This window comes from Delphinapterus leucas, chromosome 17, assembly GCF_059928025.1.
Source record: "Delphinapterus leucas isolate spDelLeu-1000000601 "Yukka" chromosome 17, BTC_Dleu_Yukka2, whole genome shotgun sequence".
In the NCBI taxonomy this organism is placed as follows: Eukaryota; Metazoa; Chordata; class Mammalia; order Artiodactyla; family Monodontidae; genus Delphinapterus; species Delphinapterus leucas.
In genome coordinates, this window is record NC_143145.1 from 4,401,497 (window position 1) to 4,427,067 (window position 25,571).

At 54.2% G+C, this 25,571-nt stretch overlaps 1 protein-coding gene across 1 annotated transcript in view; it reads left to right on the top strand.

The window, feature by feature from the left end:
• Positions 1–25,571, top strand: part of COL22A1 (collagen type XXII alpha 1 chain) — a 233,432-nt gene that overhangs the window by 199,913 nt on the left and 7,948 nt on the right. Inside the window, exons 50-60 of the mRNA XM_022555244.2 lie at positions 1,079–1,132; positions 5,397–5,450; positions 10,248–10,292; positions 11,107–11,160; positions 12,927–12,980; positions 18,432–18,485; positions 19,949–20,020; positions 20,180–20,215; positions 21,031–21,075; positions 23,479–23,658; positions 25,280–25,346. Coding sequence (XP_022410952.1) covers positions 1,079–1,132; positions 5,397–5,450; positions 10,248–10,292; positions 11,107–11,160; positions 12,927–12,980; positions 18,432–18,485; positions 19,949–20,020; positions 20,180–20,215; positions 21,031–21,075; positions 23,479–23,658; positions 25,280–25,346 — 715 coding nt within the window. The remainder of the gene's footprint in view (positions 1–1,078; positions 1,133–5,396; positions 5,451–10,247; positions 10,293–11,106; positions 11,161–12,926; positions 12,981–18,431; positions 18,486–19,948; positions 20,021–20,179; positions 20,216–21,030; positions 21,076–23,478; positions 23,659–25,279; positions 25,347–25,571) is intronic.

Consider the following 25,571-nt stretch of genomic DNA (forward strand, 5'->3'; position numbering starts at 1 on the left):
GAGCAGGGTCTTAACGAGTTACGGGTGCGCATGGGGCATCGGCTAGCGGCCCGGATGGTCAGTAAACTTACGTTACCGTCCTCAGTGCTTCCTGCCAGCGCCCGGGCACTGGCGTTAAAGGCACTGATGAGGAGCGATGCACGATCTCGCGCGTGCCGGCCGCAGCGGGGGCAGCTGCACTGCTGGCGCCGACTACCGATGCCTGGTTTGCTAAACGTTGCAGGTGGTGGCGTTGATTCCGAGTCCCCTCATGACTCTGCCAGACAGGTTTGTCATCTGCGTTTAGGAGAGGGGCCGCTGCGAGCTGAGAATGTCAATAACTCACCCAAGATCATAGGCATAGTTGATGCAAGTGGGGTTCAGACCTTGCTCGGTGTGACTCAGGTTCCCCTCTGCCTTGCTGCCTGTTGCTTTCTTTCCCCGGAACCCGCCCAGCCCAGGTGACCCAGGACTGGAACCTGAGTCTGTGTGATGCTGTAATCATTGTCCTGATCTGCAGAGGTTCCTGAAGAAGAATGGTCTCTTAGATTAAACATGAGGCTTACAGTGTCTTACTGAGGGCAGGAGGTGGGCCAGTAGGAGGTGGGGAGCAGGTGGGGGATTTGTAGCTTGATTTCATGGAAAGAAACGTGACATGTTCGTGGCCTTCCTGTAGCCCGGACATGGCCCTGGCTGTCATTCACCTCGCCTGCTTGTGTCCCGGGAGCTATAGGTGCTCTGCCGCAGGCCCCTCGGGTCCTTGTCATCTCCATCAGAAGCCGTCTCCTCGCTGTGGTCAACCCAGGAGGCCCAGAGATGAGCCCATGTTGTCCTAAGTTTGACTTCATGAAAATGTCCAGTAGGGGCTTCTTTCCATCTATAGCAATAATAATGCAATTTATTGCTTTTGCATTGTGTGCCAGGCACCGCCAACCAGAGATCCAAGCCAGAAGCGTGGTGCTGGGGGAGAAACCATGAAAAATGAAGCCAGTTCCGCCTGTTGTGTGTGACTGTAGCTGTGCACCAGGCGGAAAGGCGTCTTTCCTTCCCTCCCTCTTAGCGTCTTCATCCAGATAAACAACGTGAGTTTATCTTGCAGGGAGAAGAAGGCAAAGAAGGCAGAGATGGAAAACCAGGGCCCCCCGGAGAGCCGGTAAGGGACTCAAGGGTTCTTACCATTTACACGCCAGATCAGCCATTTCTCAGAAGCAACTACTCGGTGTCCAGAGCTACTATGAACCGGGCACAGTGAGATTTATTTGTTGTGCATTTCTTCGTTTACTTCTCCTGAGAACCCTGCAAGGTAAACACCTCTGTCCCCATTTTACAGCTGAGGAAACTGAGTCTCGGGGAGTGAACTCTATCCTGGGGCTCCTGTCCCTCCCTTTCTGCTTTTTTTTTTTTTTTTTTAACTGCCTCTGCAGCCTCCATCCTATTGATGTGGAAGGGAACTGGGCAGGTGAGCACTGGCTGGAGTAGAAACCTGACATCCAAAAAGCCTGTTAAACCCCTGAAAGCCTGAGCTTCACCTGCCATCTCTAGGGGATGTGAGTTTGTCCTTTCTTCGACATTGGCATAGAGGTTTTTGGTTTTTTTTATCTTTCTTTTTTTCTTTGTTTTTTGTTTGTTTGTTTGGTTGGTTGGTTGGGGTTTTTTTTTCCTTTATCTTTAATGTCAGCTGCCGGGCCACACAGTGAGATGGACTGTGTGCTGCTGCGGACGTCTGTCTCTGTGGCCCCAGCAGCTATTGGCTGGAAGTGTGCAGTGATTTCCTCAGACCTGCCTCTATGACCTCGGAGTTGTCCTTCCTGAGGACGGTCAGTGTGGATCTGGGCTGAGTGATGATGCTGAAGCTTCATTTCCTAGCAGCAGTTTTGTCTTCACAAACCCCTTCCACAGCCTCAACACCGAGGGGAAGATGGCAGGTGGCCCCTGGGGCTTAGAGACCTGGTTCTCCCGACACCCACCAGCAGGAGACAGTTACTGATGGGGTGCACCCAATAAATACCACGCAGCTGTGCACAAGACGGGGGATGTTTTCTAGATACAGACATGGGAGACTTCTCCAAGATACATTGTTGAGTAAAAAAGCAAGGGCACAGAGCAGTGTGTTTAGCCTGCCCTATTTTGTATGAAAATGGGTCTGTGTGTATTTATCTAGCATTTACATAAAGGGACTCTGGGAGACTCCAGAAGCACCAAGAGAAGTCGTTTCCATCCATGGAGGGAAGTGAGGACGGGTGATTCTGAGCACAAGGAACATAGGGATGGGACGTCAATTTTTGGTCCATAGTATGTTATTTTATTATCTTTTTAATTTTTGGAGCCGTGTGTGCAGTGCTTATTGATAAAATTAAATTAAAATATTTTATGCCAAAATTACAACCACAACCAGAAGAAGAAACTGGCTTCGGATGCTGGCTTCACTCCCTACAGGCTTTGCGACCCGGCTTGAGTCAAAGAGCATCTCCCGGCTTCAGTCTCAATTCAAATAGAATGAGAATAATAGTAGCAACTTGCTGGAGTTGCTGGAGAATCAGATGTGGTGAGAAGCTGGTTAAATGCACCGGGCTTCTCTAACTGTTCATTAATTTAGTAAGTTACTTTTCCAACTGCTCTAGCTTTAACTCCTGGTGAGGTTAGAACCTCAGAGCCTTTAGAACCAGTAAGTGGAATTACATAACAGTCTCCACAGCAAGGCTTGTGCTCCATTTAATTTGTGCGGCCGTAACTGTTATGACTCACTCTGCATCTTATGCAACCTGCCAGAAGTACCTTCTTTATCGCGTTTCCCTGTTTGCCAGATGCCGAGACCAGGACACACTGCCGAGGGGAAAGTAAGAGCTTAGGGCAGCGAGCAAAGTAAACAGCTCATCTAAGCTGCTGAAGGCTGATGTCCAGCCGCGCAGCCCTGGTGGGCAAGCAGCAGTTAGCCAGGCTGAGGACGTGGCAAGGGAGCAAAAGAAGGACAGGTATCGCCACTGCGGCTGACAGCTGCTGTGTGCGCACCGAGGGGGTGCTGAGTGCCTCGTTACATTTGCCAGTGTAAGCCCCAGGAAACCCCTGTGGGGTGTGGGTGTCATAATTGGCCCAGATGGGGAAACTAAAGCACAGAGAGGTTAGGTAGGCTGGCCGAGGTCACACCGCTGGTAAATGAAGCATCCGGGACCCGCACCCTGAAGGCTGACCCCAGAGCTCAGTCAGCGCAGAGCAGGCAATCAGCTTTTTTGCAGAAAGTGTATTATCCTGAGAGGCTGTCACTGACAGTACAGGATAACCGAGGCCCTTGGTCTGCACTCACTCTGTTTGTGGAATGCCTTTTCCAGATAGGCCTGTGCCAGGCGCTGGGTGTGGACGGCTGGAAGGCCAGGTCTGCCCTGGGTAAGCAGTGGCTAAGTCAGTGCATGGAAGGCAAGGCCTGCTCTGCTGGAAGCAGAGGGGGCTCGGCAGCTGTCCCCAGCACGTGGTCCAGAGCTCACCTGTCCGTTCGTTCTGGGGTCTCAGCGTGTGGCCATCCTGACCTTTGTCACTCTGAGCTGCTTGGGAGGAGATTGGCAGAGGAATGGGGGCACCAGAGGTCCCCTGAGAGCAGACCTGGAGACCAGGATGGGGGGCAGGTGGGGTATTTGGAGAAGATCCCAGGAGCACGGACAGAGTGGGGAAATGGAACGAAGAAAGAAGGAAAGCTGCTGGCAGGCCAGTGGGCAGACGTTCCAGTGGGCACCGTGGGTCCACTCCCCCGGAGACCAGCTGAGGATGTGAGAGGAGCACACCTGGCCTCCCCGGTCCCACGCCTGCCGGGGAGCAGGCTAGGGTGTTCTTCATCAACTTCAGCCTTTCTGCCTGGGGATTGCTTGTTGGGGCATGAACTCCCACGCACTCGGGCCTTCAACACCTCGGAGTCAAGTGCCGCAAAGGCTGTTCTGGGCACGGCCTTCTGCCTGAGTGGGCGCTGATCAACGGAGTGACAGGAGCCCTCCCGGGGAGCCAGGGGGGTGGCTGGGAAACAGCGGCACTGCCTACTGCTAGTGGGTGGTTAATTTCCACTTTGACTTATTCCTTTAAGTCCCTATACATCGGGGACATGGATGGACAGACAGTAGACAGACAGATGACGGATGCGTGGATAGATAACAGATAGATGGGTAAATACGCAGCTTTTAGAGTTGCCCGTTTCGTCATTTTTTAAAAAGAGGCATTTGAGTATTAGTTACAGCGTAGGTTGAAGTACGGAGGCTCTGGAACCAAAACGCCTGCATTAGAACCCCAGCTGTGTGACCTTGAGCAGGTCACTTAACCTCTCTGTGCCTTGGAGTTTTGCCTGGGGCAGAACCAAAGTGCCTCCCTCATGGGTTATAGTGTAAAGCGCTGGCGTTGTGCCCAGCGCATGGAAAACCCTCAGCAGTGTCTGGTGGTTATCCTTTGCCTGCTGTCAGCCTGGGCCGGTGATGGCTGTCCCACTTGACTGTGGGGCAGGAGCCAGGCTCGATCACAAAGACCTACGTCAGGGAGGCTGTCCTGAATTTACAACTGAGAAACAGATCCAGGGAAGGGTAATGATCCCCAGGATCACAAGGCTAGACTTAGACGAGCTGGGACAGAAGAAGAAACAAACTCGGAAGTCAGAGCTTGGTGCCCCATGCTCCTTCCCCTGTAACTTTCACTCTGAATCCACGGATGCCCTTCTCCCTCTCCCATGCCCCGCCATGGACCCCTTCTGGCCCTCCAGGTTTATAAGCTGTGAAAATGAAGGGGGACTTGGGCGAGTAGGCCCTCCTGTTACCATGGAGGCGGGGCCAGCATGCTGCCCATCTCCCCATCAAGCACACGTGCCCCTTCACCCACTTTCCCGGCTCACCCCAACCCTCCCTCGCCTCTCACCACTTTATCTGGACTTCAGCAGTAAACCGCAGGCCCCCTGTCAGCAGGCACTGATGCCAGGCTGAGGAGAGCCTCCTTTCGGGTGTTGCTGGGGTCCAGTCTGGCTTTGCTGTTTGTTAACTTAATGAAACCATAACTTCTTTGAGCCTCAGGTCCCCACTTGTGCCATGCAGTCATCACCAGCTGCCTTGGGGTGGTTTTGTGAGTAGATATAAAGCGGTTTCTGACCTGGGCATCTACATAATCTCTCATCCAGACCAGAGCCCTTCCAAGGATAAGAAGGGGCACTGTGAATGGGTGTTTCAAAGATGAAACCTGTGTAACCAGCGCCGTCCCAGGAAAACCAAGAACATAATAGACAGGGCTACACAGTGCAGATTTCTATGGACTAAAATGGACCACAGTACCAGAGGGTAGGGTTGGCAGGGGGCAGAGACTGGCTGGTGGAAGTATGATGCTGTGAAGCTCCGGCAGACGAGAATAGGAAGGTCCTGCAAATGTTGTCCTCAAGTTCTTCTTTTCTTCTTTATCCTCAGGGCAAAACAGGAGAGCCAGGTCTGCCAGGACCGGAGGGTGCCCGCGGTCCCCCTGTAAGTGCTGAGCATGTGTGTGTGTGTGTGTGTGTGTGTGTGTGTGTGTGTGTGTGTTGTCCACAGTAGAATAAAGCCATCAGTCACTTGGCTGTGACACTGTGGGTAGCGTCCTCTGAGACTGCCTGGCCATGGATTCCAGAAGTACCTCTCTTCCAAGACCTTGGTACTTCTGTGCAGTAAATCCAGTCCTTTCACATGCCATTGCTGTAAAATTTATTTTCAAACTTGCACCCATCGTTACTTGTTCTAAGTTTTCTTTGTTCTTATCCTATTTATTATAATTTTAATGGACTTCCTCTGGATGATAGGACCTAAAAATAAGTCTCAATTTTCATTCTGAACCCTTTTCACAACTAAAGGGTTTTTCCCCAATTATAACAGTAACTCATTCTCATTGCATAACAATAACAAATGATGATGGTAATAAAAAGAGAAAGAGTAAGAAAAGTAATGTTATAGAGAAGAAAATAGAGTTACTTATAATTCTACAACACAGAAGTAAAGCTCTGTTAACGTTCTAGTATGCTTTTTTAGTCTTTTTTTCTATGTATGAAATCCAACATTTATATATCTAAATCTACATCTGTCATTTATATATCTAAATCTGTATCTAGCTGTCGGGCTATTTATTATACATATAAACATATACAGACACCTTTTCTTTTTTTCTTTTTAAGAACCACCATTTCATCTTTTTATTATATAAAATTTCAAACACATATGAAGTAAACAGAATAGTGAAATGAACTCCCATGTGCCATTCACTGAGCTTCAATAATCATTATTCTGCTTCATATCTACCTCTACTCGCTTCCTATCCCCTACTCAATACTTTTCAAGTTCTTTGCTATAAAATTTACACACATCAAAAAATCTTAACTGTATCATTTGGACAAATAGATATACACATGTAACCCACATCATCGTTTCATTTTAAGCCCCATGGTTTTCTACAGGGTTCTAAAACAAGACTCAACAACTTGGATCCCATTTTAAGGTCAGGATGGCCAACCCAATGCCAATGGCTTAGATTGCATGATCAGTTAGCAGTGGATATGTTGAAGGGATGTTGAGGTAGGGAGGGGTATACTGTTATTTATATATATGCATAAAAGATCCACAACAGAGCAGAACAGGAAAGAAACATACCTTGTGAGTAAAGGAGTTGGACTTAGAGTGATCTGTGAAAGAAGATAAGCAAGGCCACAAGAGAGAGAAGAGACTTCATAACTTTACAAACTCCATGAGAAAAAGAAGAGACTTCCTACTTTTTAGCTTTTAGATGGCAATTAGAGGAATCCCAAAACAGGGCCTAAGAGGTTGCCTTGATCGTCAGTGTTTTACAGCTTCTCCACAGCCTGTTGAAAAGGCTCGCACCTGACAGAGCCTTCAGTGCATGTCTTCACTCTCTCCTACCTATAAAAATGAACCCTGTGTATTTTGGGGTTGTTGGGGTTTTTTCGCTAAATGCTTTACTCCTTTATAATTTCAAAACTGTTTACAAAATTCCTTAAATTTTCTTTGGAAACGAATAGGATGTTCAATAAAAATCTTAAAATCCAATTATCTGGCAAGAAGTGGGAGATCAAAATGCTAGTTCTATTTCCTTAATCTGTTTTTCTGTTAAAAAAAAATCAATAACTCACCTGGCTAGTACTCAATAAGGAGGAAATAAAACACAAAAAACACTTTCCTTTTCCCAACTCTCCTTGCTTTTCACCTGCCTGCATCAGGAGAAGAAACCTAAGAATGGGGACTGCCACCTCTTATGGGGGATTCAAACACAGAATTAGTGATTCTTTTTTTTAAGGTCATTTCTGGTTTACTGGAGGGAGGGTCTTTTGTTTTGTTATATTTTTCTTTTTTCAGCCACGGAGATCCATTTGCTGGGAAGTGTGCTGGGGCAAGATCCACCTCTCAACAGAGAGTTGTAAGGAATCCTACTTCAGTGCAGGGACAGAGGTTAGAGACCCAGGGAGTTGAAAGCACACCCACCTCCTCTGGCTGGCACGGTGTGAGCTTGGAGATAGACAGACCTGGGCTCAGCTTTCACTTTGTCATTTATTAACTTTGTGACCTGGGTCAGGGGACCGTTCTGAGCCTCTGTTTCTTCTTTTATGAAATGGGCATCAGAATAGCTCCCACTTCTATAGGGTGGTTGTGAGTACTAAAGGAGAAGATAAAACATGTGAAACTCCCAGCCAAGTGTCTGGGACATTGTGTGTGGCTCCCTTAGTTGGTGCTTTTGTCCATGATTATTTGGGAGGAGAGCAACCGGGGTCCCTGCCTCTGCACTGGCTGGATTTGGGGAAGATGCTGGGCCCCAGGAGGCCCTGTCCCTCCCCAGGGGAAGGGAACTGGCCTATTTTGAACAGTGGAGAGCACTGTTTGTTTCTTTTTCAATCCTTACGGCAACTCTGCAGAAGTGGGTTCTACCCTCATTCTACAGATGTGGAAACTGACTCCCAGTGAAGAGAAGTAAAGCACCCAAGACCCACAGCTAGAAAGTGGGGAGCCATGGTTCAGTTCCAGACCTGACCCCAAAGTCAGCCCTGCTCCATCATAGTTAATAGCATGTTAAGCCCCTGTCCATAGACTAGTCCTGCAGAGCTCTGCCAGGTGGTATTTTTATTATCCTCGTTTCATAGATGGTGATGTTAGGACTCCAAGGGGTAAGTTGACTTTTCCGAGGTTACAGTGGTTCAATCTGGAGTCAAATCTAGGCGACTTCGTGCCCTCCTCCTGCTTTTCCCCTGCACCTCCCAGGCTCTGAGACTTCCCTTTCTGTTGCACCGCCCTGCGGCCTGGGAAGTGACCTTCAGAGCCTCCCTCCTAAGGCCACCCATTCTTATCCCCCAAGCGGTGAGGAACTGGAAAGAGAAAGCGTTTCCAGGGTAACAAGCACAGCCACACAGCAGTGGGGCTGCTAGGCCACAGCTCTCATCAGATGGCCAGGCCAGAGGGCTGTCTTCTCCCCAGTAGGGTCTTCACTCGCTGTTTGAAACCAGGAGATAAACTCAGGAGATACGGTCTGAGAAGGGCCTGGTGGCGTCAGCTGGGAGGCATTTGGCCTTGGCCTCAGAAGGCCCTGTCTGGCCACACACTGCTGCCTCCCAGAGTTAAGTGTGTGGCACTGGAGAGGCTTCGAATCATGGCTCCACCGCTTACTCTCTGTGTGATAGATCGGCCTGAGCTTCTTTTCTATACAGTGGGGAAAATGAATCCCATCTTCCAGGACTTCATTGCACTGAAATGGGAGTGTGTCCCGTGGCTGCAGCACATGCGCGGTAGGGGCTCTGCAGCTGGGGTTTTCCTCTCTTTCCCCTGCTGCAGCCTTGCCCCTCTCTCCCCGCCTCGAGCCTTCCTTATAGCGAGTGAGAGGCTAGGATGGGACCTTGCCGCTCACTGTGAGGCCTCCGCACTGCTCGGAGAAGTGCACGACTCCCTGTGCTGTGCAGCCCCTGTCTGTGGGGCTTGTGTTGACAAGTGAAATTAAATTCAAGGCCCCGTCCCAGGTGCTCCCCAGACCCCCTGACCTTGACCTCTGTGCACAGGCATCAGCCCTCGTACAAGGGCGTCGCTCTGTGTCAGCCACTGGCTGGGGACTCAGTCGAGCAGGACACCCAGAGCAGCGCTCTGGCAGTGACGACGTGAGGAGGTGACGCACAGAGAGAAAGGTGCCAGGAAGGCGGTAGATGGTGGCAGCGGGAGGGGCGACTGAGATGCTGGAGTTGGGATGGGAGACTGGCCGAGAGCAAGGCCTGTAACCGGGAGGGATTTACGCGACGGGCAAGTGCGCACCAGCAGGAGGGAGCAGCGGTGAACGCGTGAGGCCTGCCGCAGGAACCACGGGTGGGGCGGGACGTGCAGCGGGATAGGGCCCAGGACCTGGACGTGGTCCGCCGGCGCAGAGAGGGCGGGCAGGCCCTGCTCATCTGCGGGGTCAGCGTCCTGTGAATGCCTGGGTCTCAGCAGGAGGGCAAGCACCCTGGCTCCCGGGCTGCAGAGATGCTGTTCCAGCTGGTCAGGAGCAGAGCCTGGGAGCGGGGCAGTGGGAAGTGGGAGGGCTTTGGGGCTGCGCAGGCCTGCCTGGACCCAAATCCGATTCCTGTCTAGCTGTGGGGCTTTGGGCAGGTGTTCTGCGTCTCTGAGACTCGGCTTCCTCATCTGTGAAGTGGGGATCCTTCCACAGTCAGGGTGGCCTGACTGTTAACAGGTGGTAGCGTCAGCTCCGCCAACAGCTTCGTCTTTGCTCAGAGGGCTTGTGCCTCAGGGAGAATATCTCAAGCTGCTCTTCTGTGCAGGGAGGGCCCAGCCCCATGGCCCAGTATGAGGCTTCCGGGCTGGCTGTACTCACAGCTGCTGGGGGGGGACCAGCGATGGCTACAGGGACGAGGAAGGTGCCCAGGCCCTAACTTGGGGTGAAGGCAGTGTTGTCTCAAAGGGAACTGCCTACCCCAGGATCCAGGCGGAGGGGGTCCAAGCCACGTGGTATGAGATGAGGAAGAAGCGGGAGTTCAGGAGACACGTGGGGAGACCCCACCACCCTCCAGGACATTTGTGGGACGGGCCCCAGCAGCCCTGCCCTCGCTGCAGAGTGACCAGGAGGAAGGGCCTGGCCACCCAGTCAGGCATCAGGGACCTGGCCCATGTCCGGCAACTGGTCAGGAACGAGGGGCATCGGGTGAGACACAGAGAGGGGTCAGGGTGCGCTGGACCATCTCCCTGGACTCCACCCTGTCCCGCGTTGTCAGCCTGCTCCTTGGTGGGGTAACTTCATTCTCTTTCTTCTAGGGCTTCAAGGGACACACCGGCGACTCTGGCCACCCTGGCCCCCGGGTGAGTGGACGTGTCGCTGTCAGGTCATCCCAGTGCACCTGAGCTGGCACTTCTAGGCGGAGGGCTCCTGGGCCCTGCAGGCGGGGCAGTGCCGTGTCACCTCAGAGAGGACAGTGGCAGCATTGGAAGCATCATCCCTCCTCGGTCAAGTGTTTCTAGACATTTCTTCTGGGGGCCAGACGCTGAGGTACAACCAGTTTGACCAAGTCAGCCTGAAGTCAGGTGTGGTCACTGCCGGCTGTGCTGCCCACAGACTGTGCTGTCCTGGGTCCGGGGAGACGAGTGCTGTCATTAGGTCTACTTTCCAGAGGAGGGAACTGAGGCCCAGAGGATATGGGTGGTTTTCCCGAGGTCCCAGAGCTAATGTGTGGAAAGCTTCGGCTTATCCCAGATGGAAGGCTCTGGGCCCTGTCTTCCTATCCTTTAGCTTCCCCCATCTCTTCCAAGTGCCCCAAACAGAAGGACCCTCAGGGGTCCACCGGTTAACCCCACTGCTCTGTACAGCGAGGAGAAAGCTGAGGTGCAGAGAGGGTCCGGTGGGCCAGCAGGTGGGGAGACAGAATCCCCAGCGGTTTGCCTCATCTGTCAGGAGGTGTCTCCCTGCAGCTCAGAGTGGCAGAGCGGGCCCAGGCCTCGAAGCTGGCCTTGAGGACACTGCAGACCCCACTTGGGGCCAGGACTCAGTAGGGTGCTTTCGGGTGGGCCGTCCTCTTCTCCCCCTCCCAGATGCTCCGAGACCACTGCGGCTGGGACAGCGGGCGTTCTGCATCTCTCTCCCTAACGGCGGCTGTTTTGTTTCTGCTTCCCCTTCTAGGGAGAGCCTGGGGCCATGGGGCCCCCTGGCCGGGAAGGGTCACCAGGAAAAGATGTGAGTGTGGGTGTCCTGTGGGGCCTGGCTGGGCCTGTGGGAGGAGGAGGTGTAGAGGACGTGCGTCACTGAAGGACCAAGAGAGGCCCAGGAACTGGACTGGGGGGTTGGGGCCACCGTGGAGAGAGTCACGGGCGAATTCTAGGAATCTGCTGGTGATCCCTCACCTTCCAGCACCACGGGCTGCATGAGTTCTCCTTGGGGTCCTCAGGAGGCCCCGGGTCTGGGCTTCCGGCTAAAAGGGCTGGTGCCCATGCCATGTGACAGACGAGGAGGCTCTGCTGAATCCGTCATGATTTGTCTGTTGACCTCAATGATGCGTGAGTTGGATCTGGCCTTACGTGGACTCAAGTGGCGTTTCAGAGTCTCCCTAGGTTATTTCTCCATCTCCAGTATTCTGTAGCCTCATGGATCCATCACGGCACCACTGTGTACCCCTCACCTGCTCTCACTGACTTGGGGTCAAGTCAGGGTGGGATGAACCATCTTTGACCCCAGTCATACAAATAGAAAAACTAAGACCCAGAGAGGTCAGGAGACTTCCTCATGGTCACACAGAGTCAGAGGCAGGAGGAAGCAGTGTGGAGTCCAGATCTTCCAGCTCTGCATCCCCACAGGGCACTGGCCTGGGGACGTGACAGCCTGCAGGGCCATCCGACATGTGCGGACACAGCTTGGCCTCCCGGGAGTGGGTGCTGGGTCAGGAGCACGGGCACACGGTCCTCAGGTCCAAGGCGAGCCCATGCCCGCCCCCTTGCATCCTTCAGGACCTGCCTTTAACCCCTGGCGAAGTGCCCTCTGCCCCCTGGTTCTTGTCCTGTGTTGTGTCCTCGGCTGATCTGTTGTCATGAGACGATGGAGCAGGGAAGGATCTTAGCAGAAATCCGATCTAGTTCTTGTGCTTTTCCTGAGCAGTGGGATCCATTTCACAAACCCCAGCCTAGTGTGTGGAGGCCCTTCACTAGGTTCAAAGCAGAAGAGCTGCATTGACCCCAAGCGGGGCCTCTGCCCAGCCCTGTCCCCTAAAGGTGCCTCTCAGGTGCTGAAGGGCAGCTTGAAAATCCTGGTCTTGCCAACCCTGCTCACTTCAGTTTACAGTACAGGGCCTGAGGGGAGCTCCCCAGGCAGGGGCGTGGTTGGGATTCAGCTCGCCCAGCAGGTCAGGCTGCAGCTGGGACAGGAGCCCAGGATGCCAGCCCGTGGTGCAAATGCCTTCTTCCCCCCTTCTTAGCTCTCTTACTTGTAATTTAAAAACTCCATCTTCTGGGGTGTTCTACAGTCTAATTTGTGTGGGAGCATGGCCAAGCTTCTGTTTTTTTCATTCATTACACGGGAAGAACTACAGCCCTGTCGGGAGGCTGCCTGGAAGACCACGTAGGTGGTGGTGGTGAATCCCCACTGCTTGGCACCCTGGAAGGTTCCCTACACCTTCCAGGTGGAGTTTTTCTTACTGTGAGGACTGAGGCAGGAGTAGCCCCAGGTGACTGTCCAGACTCAGGGAGAGGACACCAAGAGAAGTTCTCTTCCCTGTTACCTGCCTTAGTTCCAGATGGAGCCCCCCGAAATCCCCGTGGGGCAGGGATTTATTCAGCTGCCGGAAGTGAGTTTGTCCGTATTCAGAATAACTGGTGATGGACGACGAGACGGTTTGGGCACCATCTGTTGGTCCTCTTGGGTAACTGGGTGAAGTCTGGTCCACATTTGAAACTGTGTCTCTGCCGTCTTCATGCGGCAACTCTGGATAACGTGATCTCTCTCCGTTCCAGGGTGACATTGGACCCACAGGGCCACAGGGTCCCCGAGGACTGAGGGGCTTACCGGTGAGTTTTGCTTTGAGACTAACCTGGTCCCTGCTTTGGCAGGGCTGCTACCATGGTAATATTTGCTTGGTTCATCCTGGTACAGCCCTATGTGTTGTTAAAAAAATGACAGGATGTCTTAGCAGTTGGTAAATAGCCACTGCCCTAAGCCCCCCTAGTGGCCTAGGACACACTCTCCAGGCTCTTTTCTGGGACCGCCTACCCACAACCCGGAAACTTAAAAGGTGCCACTCGGCACAGCAGGAGCGCAGTAGGACTTGCCCCCCAATCATGCTCTAGCTTTAGGGCATTCTGGCGTTCAGGGCATGCCCTGTATGAGTTCACTAGAGCTGTCATTGCAAAGAACCGCAAACGCAGTGGCTTAAACAACGGAAATTCATTGTCTTTCAGGTGTGGAGGCTAGAAATCCAAGACATTTATTGTCTCACTGTTCTGTAAGCTAGGAGTCCAAGGTCAAGGTGCCAACAGAACTGGTTCCTTCTGAGGGCTGTGAGGGAGAATCGTCCCTCAGAAGGCCTCTCTTAGCCTCTGGTGGTTTGCAAGCAATCTCTGGCATCCTTGGCTCGTAGAAGCATCACCCCAGCCTCCTCCTTCACCTTCACATGGTATTCTCCCTGAGGACGTGTCTCTGGTCCGAAAGTCCCCTTTTTATAAAGACACCGGTCATATTGGATAAGGGGCCCATCCTACTCCAGTATGACCTCATCTTAATTAATTACGTATGCAAGGACCCTATTTCCAGGTAAGTTCAGGTTCTGACATACTGAGAATTAGGACTTCAACATATGGATTGGCGGTGGGAGGACACAATTTAACTCATAACACGCCATGTGGTTAATAAATATTTTGAATATTATCTCTGCCCATACATGTACTTAAGTGAATCTTTCTCTAATCCAAGAGCAGCCTGAGCGAATACGGGAGAGGGATGTAGAAGATAAATACTTACATTCCTGGTTCTGTGTCAGAAGAAGCACCTGCCTTATTCCCATTTAACCCAGGGCCCTTGTCATAGGGACTGCTGTAATGTATATGTGCCTGTATATACGAGCATAAATGTGACCCATGATAAGGGTGCGAGGATCATACAGGATGGAATGTTACGAAGTAAAGAGAAAATTCCCTCTTTATCCCCTCATCCCACACTCCAGAGGGAGCCACTGTTAATAGCATTTTGTGTATCTTTGAAAATATTTTCAGTATACCTACTAGCATACAGACAGAGTGCACGCTTGTTACACACTTCATCTTTGCAACTTGCTTATTTTGCGTAGCTTGTGTGCATGTACGTATATTTTGAGTGAGTAATGGAATCAATGAATGAGTGAGTAAACCTGTAAGGCAGATATATGGGCTTTCTGGGTCTAGGTTACGCAGCTGGCGAGAGCTTCCGGGGGGGATTTAAACCCAGGACTTTCTGACATCACATCCGATGTTCTCCACCTCTCGTGGCCGTGGCCGTGAACTGTGTCTTCAGGCTCCTACGGAAAGAATGTGGGGGGCGGCAGGTCACATGTGTTTGACTCACCAGGTGGAGCCCCACTCTTCCCTGATGGGGCCACAATGACTCAAATCCAGCCTCCCATCCTGAGTCGGCGGCCTGTGAGGGTTCAGGGTGCCCTCCGTGCCCGCGGTCTGTGATCCCCAGTGGCCAGAGGAAGGGCGCGACAGCCTTCTGATCAGGGCGCAGGGCCTGTGCTGTCCTGGGCTTCCTGTCCTCTGGGCAGGTGACCGCCTGTGGTCTAGCATAGTGATGGAAGCCGAGTGCACTGGGCGCCTGGCCACTTCTCCGTCGCCTTGGGGTAGCATCCCTGCTCAGGGCTCACCCACTTGGCTTCATACTTTCTACTCTCCAGCAGAAGCTCACTGTCTGACATGCCCTGCCCTCTTTCTAGGAAGTGGTGTTTGTTCATTCAGCGAGCAGGCAGTGGGTTCAGCGCAGAGCAAGGAGCTGGCTGGTGCTCTGTATCCGTTCTCCCGCTGAGTGAGGTCAACCCGGGGACTCCTGGGGGCATCACGCCATCGCCGTAGGCACACACAGGAGACTGGCCCCCAGCTGGGCCCCTCGGCCGTGACAAAAAGCCCAAAGCCCAGACCCTCTGGGGCGTGTGTCCCCAGTGTGGGTGCTTTTGCCCCAAGGGGACAAATGTTGGTTCTTGGGGCGCCCAAAGCTCCTACTTTTTAGTACCAAGCACAGATATGCGTATGGAACAGAAGTAGGTACACGTTTTTAGTACCAAGCACAGATATGCGTATGGGACAGAAGTAGGTACACGTTTTTAGTACCAAGCACAGATATGCGTATGGGACAGAAGTAGGTACACGTTTTTAGTACCAAGCACAGATATGCGTATGGGACAGAAGTAGGTACACGTTTTTAGTACCAAGCACAGATATGCCTATGGAACAGAAGTAGGTACACGTTTTTAGTACCAAGCACAGATATGCGTATGGAACAGAAGTAGATACACGGTATAGCTGTGGCATTAAATTCAAACGGAGCAGTTAGGGAAAAACTGTGAATGGGCACCTGCACGGGAGCGCTGCCGACAGAAAGGTGGAGAAGCCCTGCTCCGGAGCCCCACCAGGCAGCGGCGCCACGCCTGGTCCTGCTGGCCCGTCGCGGTGTCCACATCTGGGCTGTGGCTGCTGTGAAGCCCCCTGGGCTCGGTTCCTGGCTGTCGTCCTACTTGTCACATGGACTGGGCGTTTCTTCACCTCTCCAGGCCTCAGTTTCCTCACCTGTGAAGTGGGGGAAGTTGTGAGCACCGGCGAGTCAATCCAGTGAAGCGACAGGACCGTGTCCAGGGCTCAGAGTGCGCCGGGAGCTGCCTGTCACCGGGCCTCCCGCGGCCTCTTCCTGGAGGGGCGTCTGGCTCTTGCCTCTGGAGGGCGGCGGGTAAACCCCTGATGAATGCAGATGCGTGCAAGGGCGCAGGGAGCGCATCTGGGGACAGCGAGAGTGGCAGGACAGGTGTGTGCGGTGGAGGCCGGGAGGCCGGCCGCAGCCCAGGTGAGGCTGCGAACAGCCTCAGAGGCACAGCCTGCAGGAGGCGGGCTTGGCCCTGAAGGCCTGCGGCCCCCAAGGCAGGTTTGTGGTTTTCTAACGTGCTCCCCTCAAGCCTGAGGAGCCTCCCGAGGCATCTGTAACCAGCAGTCAGCTGCCTAAGTTTCCCAGATGCGTGTGTTCTTGGGCGCGTAGGGCCGGGTTCCAGGTTATCTCGCTGACAGCCACTCTCACTCGTCTGGAGCCGACACGCTTTCCTGAGTGACGAGGAGGCTCCCGGCCACTGCAGCCAGGTCACGCGGCCTGGAAGCAGACCCTGAGCGGAGGCCCCCGAGGGCCTCCGGGGGTGTGGGCAGAGCCCAGTCCATTGACGTAATTCACTGCCTGAGCTCCCCAAACCCTGGGCCAGGCACTCCGACCGTCCTGCCCACAGAGGAGAGAAGGAGGCACAGGGAGGTCGAGTGCCTTCCCAAGGCCGCACAGCACGGGAGCGACAGAGCCGGCATTTGGACTCAGCAGTCTGGCCCGAGAGTCCACAGCTTGAGCCCGCCTGGCCCGTGTGTGCTGGCGTCCCTTGGCAGGAAGGTCACCTGGTGGGAAGGAGTGGGCGGGAGTTTGGAGCTCAGAGCCGTTGGGGAGGGAAAGCTGTGGCCTCCATTTTGGAGTGGCACAGACACCAAAGGGGCTTCACGAGGACAAATGGGACGTGAGGAGGCCTGTGGCCCAGGAAGGAGCAGGTCTCAGCCCCAGTCGGCCTCTAGCGCGCTGACAGGTGACAGTTGGCTGCCCAGAGCCGCCCCTCCCTCTGCGCATGGCCGCCTTTGTTGGCACCATGTGTTAATGTGTCGTGGCCCTTATCCTCTAGGCGAACAGAGGGAAGAGGGGAGAGATGATTGCCACCGGGCTGAGCCAGAGCGCATACTTTTAGAGGGACGCAGATCGGCTGCTGGGTGGGCGCGGGCAGGTGCAGGGCAGCGCCGTCGTGCCTGGACGGACATCACGCGTAGTCACAGACACCGACTGGCCTCTCTGATTTCAGCACTCCGTAGCTCTGCGATCCCAGGCAGGTCCTGTGCTTTCTCCGACCCTCGGTTTCCTCATCTGTGATGTAAAGGCATCCGTGCACATGGCACGACTCCTGCAGGGTCTGGTGAGATGGGACGCGTGAATCACCCATGATCACACGTACACATTTTAGGCACAAGGAGGAAGCACTGTTTATGATCCCCAGCAAGCTATACCTTTAATGAACATGGGGTGGGGGCGGTGCCGCCAGGGTTCAAACCACAGCCCCTTCCTTTCTATCTCAGGAAGGTTGTTCAGCATTTCTGTGCCTCAGTTTCCCCATTTGTAAATTGGCGCCGTCTGCTCTGTTGTGAGCAGTGAGTGAGTTAATGCGTGTGAAGCCTGGCACGTAGGAAGCGCCCGGGCAGTGTTAGTGACTTTTTACTGTCACGTGTTTCCATGAAGCCAGCTCATCTGTAAACGTGTGCTTCACAGATTATAGGACGTTGGCACCTGGTGGTTCAGGGATCAGTGCAGCGTGGTCTCCTGGGATGTTGTTGGTTCATTCATCTAGCAGAGTGCCCGCCTCCTGTGTGTGGGTGACACGTGCCAGATGTTGGGCATGGACACAGACAAGGCAGGGAAGAGAACCAGTGAAAGACACAGCCGCCTGGTGGGGAAGGTCCTGAGCGGGAGGAAAGTGAGGGCAGGGGCGTGCCCAGCTCAGCTGAAGCTGACCTGTGGGTTTTGGGCTTACTAGGAATTTGTCTGTAGCTTAGGAGCATTCTCGAACTTTCTGATTTTTATGCTACCAAGGATCTTACTGGTTAAATGTATTTATTCAAATTACAAATGGGCGCAAAATACCCATCAAGTTAGAGAGTGTTACGGATGTGAGTCTGTCCTGGAATCTGGAGTGAGTGGACCTTCCACCCAGTAGCCGTGTGATTCTGCACCAGCCACTTTTCTGTGTCTCGATATCTTTATCTGTTCAACCCGGTGGTGGCCATCCTGGAGGAGGAGGATAGGATACGGGTAGCGATGTGCGTCCTAAGCTGAGAACAGCCCGCGGTGACGTGAGCACTTTTGTTTGTTCCTTAAGTCAGCATCTGAAGGGGGAGGATACGCATAAGTGAACGATGTGGTCCTGATTCTTTACTGTGCCTGGGCTCTGGGCATCTGTCACCAGCCCAGGATTTTTCATGCACACGAACTCATTTAATTACTTATTATTCATTACGAGTTAAATATCCCAAGCCCCTTTTACAAGTTGAGAAACATCTTCTAAGTAATGACTTGGAGCCACGCTGGTCTGAGTAACAGCTGTATGTGTGAAGTCAGGCCCTCCGCATCCAGCAGTCTCTCTGTCCCACTGTCCTGCTCTGTGAGGTCCTGGCAGAGCATCCTGGCAGAATCCTCTCTTCTGTTTCTTCCACCAGGGTAAGAACGGATCGCCTGGATCTCCAGGAGACCATGGCACTCCAGGCAATCCCGTGAGTACTGTCCCACTGCTGTGATGGAATCAGGGCAGGCTTTGAAAGGTTGTGTGGTTTACATCACAGACTGTCTGGTCTCTGTTTCCAGAAGCCTCAGTGGGAAAATATGGTGTTTGGATGGCAGGAACAGGCTGGAGGAAAGGGGAGCCACGAAGGACATCTTTCAAAGCTTAAAATACACATGATTATGCACTTGGCTCTCTGTTGTCTACAACCATAGACATCCAACAGGACAAAACTATTGAAGACTAAAAAACACATGCGTAATAAGGTTGCATGGTAGTTGATTGATGTTTTTAGATGATGGAAGGACAAGGTCAGGCTGACCGACCCTTAACGTCTCAGACAGGGTAAGGGTGCATCATGGGGATGCGTGTAACACAGATTCGGCTGAAGAGGGTCCTCCTGCTGGTGAGCAGGTGTTAGCTAGAGCTAACAACGGGTACAGTAGAAAGAGGGTGACATGAGTAACCAGCAGAGTCCTGGGCACTGGGTAGCAGGTTCTGGATTTGGGGTTCAGGTCCGGTAGATGGGGAGACATGGTGGGGAACATTGGTCCTTGATGGGGTCTAGGGGTGGATAAGTGAAAGCCTGTCCGCTAGTCTCCCAGCCCAGCCTTACCGTATATTTATTTGGTAAAATTGGCAACCCTGTTGAGAAGGCCACCTTTATGGTGTGTTGTTCAAGCGACAGATGCGTGGGGTAATGGGCAGAACAGTCTGGCCAGCTGACTGTTGTCACTGTGGAAATTAGGGTGACCCGTCAGTCTTGATTTCCCAGGAACCTTCCTGCTTGTAGCCCTGAAAATCCTGCATCCTGGGAAACCCATCATTTCCCAGGCAAACAGGGCATCTGGTGGTCCTGATAGAACCCCATCTTCCTGTTGGACCGGGGACAGCCGTGTTAAGGCATCTAACTCCTCGGCACACACAGTGACATTCCTTAGGAACCATCGTGGGAGTCTTGTCGCCTCCGCTGCGACGTCACAGACAGGACGGGATTGGGTCCTGAGGCCGATCCATCCCCAGTGCAGAGCTGACCCCAGAAGAGCTGACCCACATATGGTGGCGGCCCAGAAAGGTTAAAACTAAAATTCCCAAACACCTTTCCCCCAAAGTGCACCTGCCAAACCATGAGACGAGCTGGCCGAAGGGGAAGAGGCACAGCTGGGGGGCCCCGTACACAGCAAGGTGTTTTGTTTAATGTTTGTCCCATTTTGCGTCTGTTGCTTCGAATGGGAGAGCCGTTCACTGTTTGCAGGAGACTCTCCTTCTGCCCCCGCAGTACCCCGTCTCACAGTACCCTGTCTCTCCCCAACCCAGCCCCTCCGTTTCAGGAAAGGGCTCTTCTATTTTGTTCACGTGCCAGGCCTTCAGAGTACAGAGGGGTTACGAGGTTTCTGAATCTTCTTGAGTTGACACTTGACCTTGAAGAATTAATGCCCTGCTTTCCCTCTGCAGGGCCAGAAGGGAACCAGAGGAGAAAACGGCAGCCCAGGGCTCCCTGGCTTCCTGGGTCCCCGTGGGCCGCAGGTGAGCATAGAGCACTGTTGGGGAATATCCCCGGCTGGCCCATTGAGCGCTGTCTGTGCTGGAGCGTGACTTGGGTGAAAGTGTCTGTTGTAAAGACAGTCGTGTCATCTGCAACGTGCCATTACAGCAGAGCTCACTGATATTGTGTCTGTGTTGTAGGGTGAGCCGGGAGAGAAGGGAGTCCCAGGCAAGGAGGCAAGTACCGTGCACCCCTCTTCTCCTCTTGGTGCCCTTTCCTGTGGGAGACACAGGCTCACTTCGTGGGCGGGCGACACGTGCTGTCTCACGGGGCCCTGGGCCTAGCAGCGCTCCCACACGTGCTGTGTTCTGCTGTTGCTGTCCGGAAATCCTAACGCTTTCTGAACGAGGCTCCACGTCTTCACTTTGCTTAGGGCCCACCAGTTAGGGAGCCGGTCCAGGGGTGCCATCGTGTGATGTCTCTGACTTGTCTGTAGCTCTCCGCACCCAGTCCATCAACTAGTCCTGTCCATTCTGACTCCACGATACCTCCCAGCTCGGTCCATCTCTCTCCATCTCTCCCGCTGGACCCTAACGCAGACCGTCATCATCTCTCACCTGGACGTTTGCAGTGACCTCCTAACTGGCTTCCTTGTGTCCAGCCTGCCCCCCGCCCCACTCCTTCCCCACTCACCAGCCAGAGTGACCTTCGTAGAACAAACGTGAGATCATGTCAGTTTCTAGTTCAAGCCTCGGCTCTGTGCCTCCTGTCAACAGAGACGACCTGGCCCTGGTCACTTCCAGCCCTCAGGATGGACAGGAGCAGGTGTGGGAAGGCACGTTTCAGGAAGCACAAGCCCAGGGTGACTGGCGTGTAGACAGTGGGAGGGCGTGACCAGGGCCGGAGCAGGACTCTTGGAGGACCTGCCTTCTCCAGGACACCTTGCCCTCAGCACACAGGATCCGAGAAGAACCGAGAAGGGCAGAGAGGGATGCCCGAGCAGATGGGATGGCCCTGGTTAAGTGACCACCCTCCTTTGGTTTCATTGCAGGGGACCCCTGGGAAGCCGGGAGAGCCGGGACCCAGAGGAGAAAGGGTAAGTGGGGCAGGGGGACTGTGTCCAAGGCTTTAGGAAGCAGCCTGGCCTGCGGAACGGCTCCTGTGGTGGCCTCTCTGTTCTCTGTTCCCCCTGGAAATTTGTGAGCCCCCAGCGGGAGGCTTTTCCCAAAGTTGTAGTCAGTGATGTTGGCTTTTGTCATGGTTTTTTGGTTGTTATTTTAAGCAGTAAAGTCATCGCAATTGCAAATTCAAAGGCGAGCATGCCCAGACTTTGACAGATTTCCGTCTCTCCTCTCCGTGTGCGAACGCCTGTGTGTGACACGCTTGGAGCCCAAAGTGCCAATTTGCCAGGAGCCAGATCTGTTCCTGGAGGTGACAAGGGAACAGATTTTCCCATAATGAATCGCCTTGGCGCTGCGCTCAGAAAGCCCTTCTTTACATTGCATTCCTCCAAAAAACAACAGGAAAGAAAAAATCACTTTTTTTTTTCTTTTTTGGAAGAAACGCCGGTGAGGGGAGGGGGCATTCTCTCACTGCTGCCAACTGCTGCTCCCTCCAGAGAAATTAGACATCTCGTCTGCCCAGGGCCCTGCGCTTGGTCAGCCGTCACACCGTCCCACTGTTGCCCGACACGGACGGCACGCCACCCCGCTTCGACCCTCAGTTTGTTTTCCGTGGTGCTGCAAAGAATTTCTCTCTGCTTTCCTTGCAAGTTGGATGAGTGAGGAGCTGGCTTTGCCTGCAGGCCAGAGCAAAACGGAAGCAGAGAGCATCAGGGCTTCTCACCCCCACAGATCTCTCTCCCTCCTCCCTTCCCAGTGAACATCATTCCCATGGCTGCTGGTTCCTGAGCGTGGAGCCGGGGGAGGGGCTGTAGCTGGGAGGGCACTGAGGGTCTTGCCACCCAGCAGCTGGCCAGCTGGCCCCCGGGAGCTGCTGGAGTTTTGGTTGGGAGCCGGGGAATTCAGACGGCAAGTATGAATCTTCTGGATACCGAATCAGTACCTAGAATCTTCTCGAATACCGAGTCAATGATGGCGAGTTGCCTTCCCCGGTTAAGTTGCCTTCCCCTGTTTCGTGGAACGTTGCCAGATAGCGGTCAGGTTCCCCATGCCTTGGACTCCAGAGAACATTTGAAACGTGGGACAAGTCCTCTCACGGCAAAGGGATGTTGAGACGTTTAAAGAATAGGAAACGCCGTACCACAGGCCTTGGCGTTGAGGTGCACGAAGCACCAGGACTCTCCTAGACCCCTAAACTTGAGATCACCCACGGATGGCAATGTCCCCAAGAAATGCATCACCTTTGAGAAATTTAGGTGACGCCCTCAAATCTGGGTAAATGCCTTTTTTAATTCACTGCTCTTTCTGTTATTGTTGGAAAAGCAATACAGACACATAGTTAAACAATACAAATTGCAGTAAAGTGGCTGCAGTGAAGACTAGGTGCCCTTCCACCAGGCCTTCTGGTCCCCGTCCCCTCCCCATGTCGGTCGCTGTACATGTCCTCTGTATCTTGCCCTAGTCTGTGCGCGCAGAACCATGTGGGGTGTGCGTGTCAACACGCGTATTACTAGATCCCCTGCAACGTATCAGACTTTTCCCACCGTTTTGCTCTTTTCGTTTTTCGTGCGTGTATGTGGCAGATGATCTCATAACTGCACCGGCTTCCTTTTCCGTGGCTCTAGGTCACGCCCATAGCCATGTCCCATGTCCGGTTACCTGTGGCTCATTTTTTTCTTGCTGTTTCCCCCCCTCTGCTGCCTCCAAGCAGTGGAGTTTTTACACCCTGAGGCTGTTAGCCTGGCCGCCGTATTTTCAGACTCTCCGACAACCGAGGCTGGCTGGTCAGACACCCGGTAGCAGATAGGGCAGAGGACTGGACCGTCCCGTGGTTGCCATGGCTCCCAGATCATTGATCCAGCACTTCAGTCCTTGGACCAGCGATGGGGAGAAAGGGGTCCCGGGCAGTGTCGTCCTCTGTGGGCCCCCTTGGGCTGAGAGGAGGGGACAGATTCCCTGCGGGTGAGACACCTCTGGCTGACGAGTGCCACCATCCCTCCAGCTGACGGAGAACAAAACTGGGCCTGAAGTGGGCCAGAAGCTCCGGCAGTCGGGCTCAGCAGCTGGCCTTCTCTAGCCAGGCAGGTGGAGCTGCGCTCCTGGGATGGAGCACGGGACTGGGATTTGGAAATCAGAGCTCATGTCTTGTCCTCCGCAGACTAGCAGTGTGATGTGGGCAGGTAGCTTTGTCTCCCTGGGCCCTCGTGTCCTGGTCTGTGGCATCAGACTTGAGTCATGGGCCTGCCAGGGCCGAGGTCTCCTTTCCACCGCTGAGGACGCAAAGGGCCGGCAGAGTCCCTTCTATAGCCGCACGTCTTGTCTGGCCTGGGGGCACCTCCTAGGCCTTTGCTCACTGAAGCGCTTCTTTCCTCCCCTAGGGAGATCCTGGCATCAAAGGTGACAAAGGACCTCCCGGTGGGAAGGGTCAGCCTGGAGACCCTGGGATCCCAGGCCACAAAGGTCACACAGGCCTAATGGGCCCCCAGGGACTACCTGGGGAGAATGGGCCGGCCGGGCCGCCGGGGCCCCCGGGCCAGCCAGGATTTCCAGGACTGAGGGTAAGGATATTGGGGCTCCTTGGGACTGAAGGGGAACCCCGTGGGGTGTGTGGGCTTCAGAGGGACCAGGTTACAGATCCCAGTAACCTGCGTGACCCGGGGCAGGTTACCTCTCCTCTCTGAGCCTTCCTTCCGCATCCGCCGAAAGGGGGGAGGAGAACCTCCCTCCCGACACTCCGCTGTGATGGTTAAAGGAGATAACGCCGCATGGCTTACGAAGGGCTCCAGAGTAGCGTCCCTCTCTCTCAGTGTGCTGCATCCCCGAGGCTCCACTCCTCGGGCTGTCGCGCCTTTCTGCCCCAGGACCTGGTGCAGCAGGCCACTGAGAAGATGCAGCCGGATCTCAGTGACCAGAGCTTCCCGCGGGGACGGCTGGCTGTCCATCCCGTGCCCGGCTCTGCCTCTCTCCTGTCTGCCTGTCTGGGGTACTCGTTCTTCCCTTTGGGTCCAGCTTTTCCCAAATGTAAAAGGAAAGGCTTGTTTAGAGCAGTTTTTTTTTCTTTGAACATATTGTATTCCCGTGGCAGACTTCTTATTTTTCACAGACTTGTAGCATCGGCACACGCTGGCTGTAGAGAGATAAAGGCAGAGCTTGGTGGTCGTGTCAGTGGGGGCTGGTTGCCAGGTCCCCGTGACCTCCCCACGCCGCCTTTGCAGCCCGCGTGGCCCTCGGGGGACCCTCCGGTTCCTCAGAGCACAGGCTTACATGGTCTTCAGAGCCCGCGCCTGCTCTGAGGTTCCGTGTCACCGTCCCTGCCAGGGCGCCTGTGGCCAGCCTGAGCTTCCACCACCGTGAAAGAGGCCAGGCAGCTAGATCCTGTCCCTCGGCCAAGTGTGGGTGCTGGCAGACTCAGCGGGCTTCCAGAAGCCCCCCACCCCTCCCCCGAGTCTTTGCCAAGTTCTCCTGCTGCTGTGGGTAGCGGTGGACATTCTGGGACTAACCTAAAAGATTACTGGCCAGAAGGGCAAACAAGAGAATAAGGACACAGAGCCCACCTCACGCTGTGCTAGACGCTGGGGCTGCGGAGATGAGCACAGTACGGCCCCCAGCCTTGGGGGTGGACACTGCCCTGAAGGGCTCTGATGACGAGGGGGGAGCCCAGTGCGGCAGCAGGTCTGCTCGCGGATCCGTCTAAGAATCGCACGTCGCCGTGGGCGCCTGGAGGTGGTGCCCGCCTTCTCTGCCCCCTGACCCATCGGTTTCTGTGACCAGAGCAGGGCAAGCCAGACCCTGGGGACCAGAGCAGCCAAGTGACCAGTGGGAGGAAATCAAACACGATTTCACGCAGGAGGCAGCCTGTGAGCGGGTCCTGCAGGAAGATGGCACTTTGGCAGGGAGAGGCTCAGAGCAGACCTCCCGGGTCCAGAGCTGGGGAAGGGGTTTGTGCGGGGAGTGGGGGAGCAGGGGCCCCAGAGAGAAAGGAGTCCAGGTCGCCGTACATGACGGGATAACGCCACCTGCATGGCGGGGAGCGGGCAGACGGCTCCAGGTGTAAAAGGGGTTGAACTAGGGAGCTGTGGTGTATGGGGCCGTGACCGTCGTGGCTTCCCGAGCCATCTCAGGTCTCAGGAGGCAAGGGTTCCTGGGAGGACGAACAACTCCGCCTTCCCTCCCTCCTAGGGGGAGTCTCCATCCATGGACATCCTGCGGCGGCTCATCCGAGAAGAAGTGGAGAAGCAGCTGGAAAGTGAGTAGCTGGGCTTTATCACAGCCGTGTAGGTCGGGTCCTGGGTGCTTTTAAGAGCCCCAGGAAGCAGTCCGTTCACTCATCCTTCAGGACTTCTGTAGCCTGGTTGGAAAAGGCAGCCTAAGAGCGGCTCCAGTAGCAATCAGGGTTGAGGCGCCCCTTGCAGGCTTCAGCCAGCCTCCTCTGGCACAGATCCCGCTCCAAGCTTCTCTTCAGGGCAGCTTG